The sequence below is a fragment of the Hydractinia symbiolongicarpus genome, chromosome 3, assembly GCF_029227915.1.
Source record: "Hydractinia symbiolongicarpus strain clone_291-10 chromosome 3, HSymV2.1, whole genome shotgun sequence".
NCBI lineage: Eukaryota > Metazoa > Cnidaria > Hydrozoa > Anthoathecata > Hydractiniidae > Hydractinia > Hydractinia symbiolongicarpus.
In genome coordinates, this window is record NC_079877.1 from 29,248,738 (window position 1) to 29,250,598 (window position 1,861).

General features: G+C 37.8%; 1 protein-coding gene across 1 annotated transcript; it reads left to right on the forward strand.

Moving 5' to 3' along the window:
* Window positions 1–270: 270 nt before the first annotated feature.
* LOC130637025 (uncharacterized) lies at window positions 271–1,350 on the forward strand. The gene has a single exon (XM_057446879.1). The coding sequence runs from the start codon at window positions 271–273 to the stop codon at window positions 1,348–1,350; it is 1,080 nt and encodes a 359-aa protein (XP_057302862.1).
* The last annotated feature ends 511 nt before the right edge of the window (window positions 1,351–1,861 follow it).

A 1,861-nucleotide genomic window follows, 5' to 3' on the forward strand; every position in this document is an offset into this window, starting at 1 on the left:
GCAAAAGTTGACACAGGACAAAAGTATCCTGTTTAAAATACCCCTTATTTCAGAGCCGACACAGGCAAAAGTACCTTACTCCCCTGTTGACAAAAAGTTAATAGATGGGGAATTGGAAGACATGTTGAGAAAAGGAGCCATTTCGAAAATAGCTCCCACAGAGGGGCAGTTTCTAAGCAATCTGTTCTTAGTAAAAAAAAAGATGGAGGAAATCGACCAATAATAAACCTCAAGCAGTTAAACAAATTTTTTCCTTACGAACACTTCAAAATGGAGGGTTTGCACTCACTAAAATTCCTATTAAACGAAGGCGATAGGATGTGCAAGTTAGACCTGAAAGATGGCTATTTCAGTGTTCCACTGCACAATTTTTCCAAAAAATTTATGAGGTTCGAGTTGTCAGGCAATCTATACGAATTCCTCTGTCTTTGTTTTGGCTTTGTTCTAGCTCCACGGATTTTTACAAAATTGCTGAAAATTCCCATGGCAGTTCTTCGTCGTTTAATGATCAGAATTGTAATTTACTTAGACGACATGTTAATTTTGGGACGGTCCAGAGAGGAGGTCCTTATGGCACGAGACACATTGATTTTTTTCTTACAAAATTTGGGATTTTTAATACATTTGAAAAAATCTGTCCTGGAGCCAACTCAGAAAATAGAGTTCTTGTTAATGTCTGTGAATTCATTAACCATGTCTCTGTATCTAACAAAGGAGAAAGTTGCCAAAATACATAAACAGTGCTTGAGTTTGTACAAGGCGAGAGAAGCCACTATACTGGAGCTGACTCAATTAATAGGAGTTCTGTCTTCCATCATAGAAGCAGTTCTGCCAGCTCGTCTAGAGTTTTGTTTTCTACAACAACAGCAAATTCAAAGTCTAAAAGTTTCAAAATCTTATGCAACCCTAGTGCATTTGAGGAGGAAATCCCTGGAAGAACTTCTATGGTGGGTGAACAATCTGACTTTGTACAATGGACGTTCCCTTATTCAACCTCAAACACAATTTTTGTTACAGACAGATGCTTTCCTGAATGGCTGGGGAGCAGTTTGTCAAGGGAACAGAACGGGAGGCATGTGGTCCCTAACAGAACAAATTCTTCATATAAATGCTTTGGAATTACTGGCAATCAAACTAGCACTTCTGTCTTTTCACAAAACAAAACAATTTGCATCAGTTCACATTCAAACAGACAACATGACAGCATTGTCTTACCTCCTCAAAATGGGAGGAACAAAGAATTTAACTATGATAAAAATAGCCAAGGAAATTTGGGATTTCCTATTACTCCACAAGATCATGATTACTGCAAAGTACCTCCCAGGTTGTCTAAATATCAAGGCAGACTGAGAGTCTCGAAATACCCGGGACTCAGCAGAATGGAAGCAAGGAATTTCACCGGAGGCTTCCAATCTCATCATTGCTTCCAGACGAAAGGGTACTAATGCAAATTATTCATCGTCCTGGAATAAGTAGGCTAGCTGGTGTGGTCGACAACAGGTTGATCCATTTCAATGCCCTAAAAATTTGTGATAAATTATTCTGGGGATTTATTCAAAAGGGGTATGAATATAGAACTATTTGTTCCCATAGATCAGCCATTTCAGCCTTTCACGATAAGATTCAAGAAAGGCCTATAGGAGATCAGGTGTTTTTAATGAAAAGCCTCCTCAACCAAAACACACTTTTATTTGGGATGTTCAGGTTTTCATAGATTACATTAAACAAACATTTAAAGATAACAGACAAATCTCTATAAGGTCATTGTCCTTAAAACTCACAATGCTATTAGCTTAACTTTAGCGTCTAGGGTGTTGGGTCTTCATAATCTGGATATAAATTTTATGACTAAAACAAATGA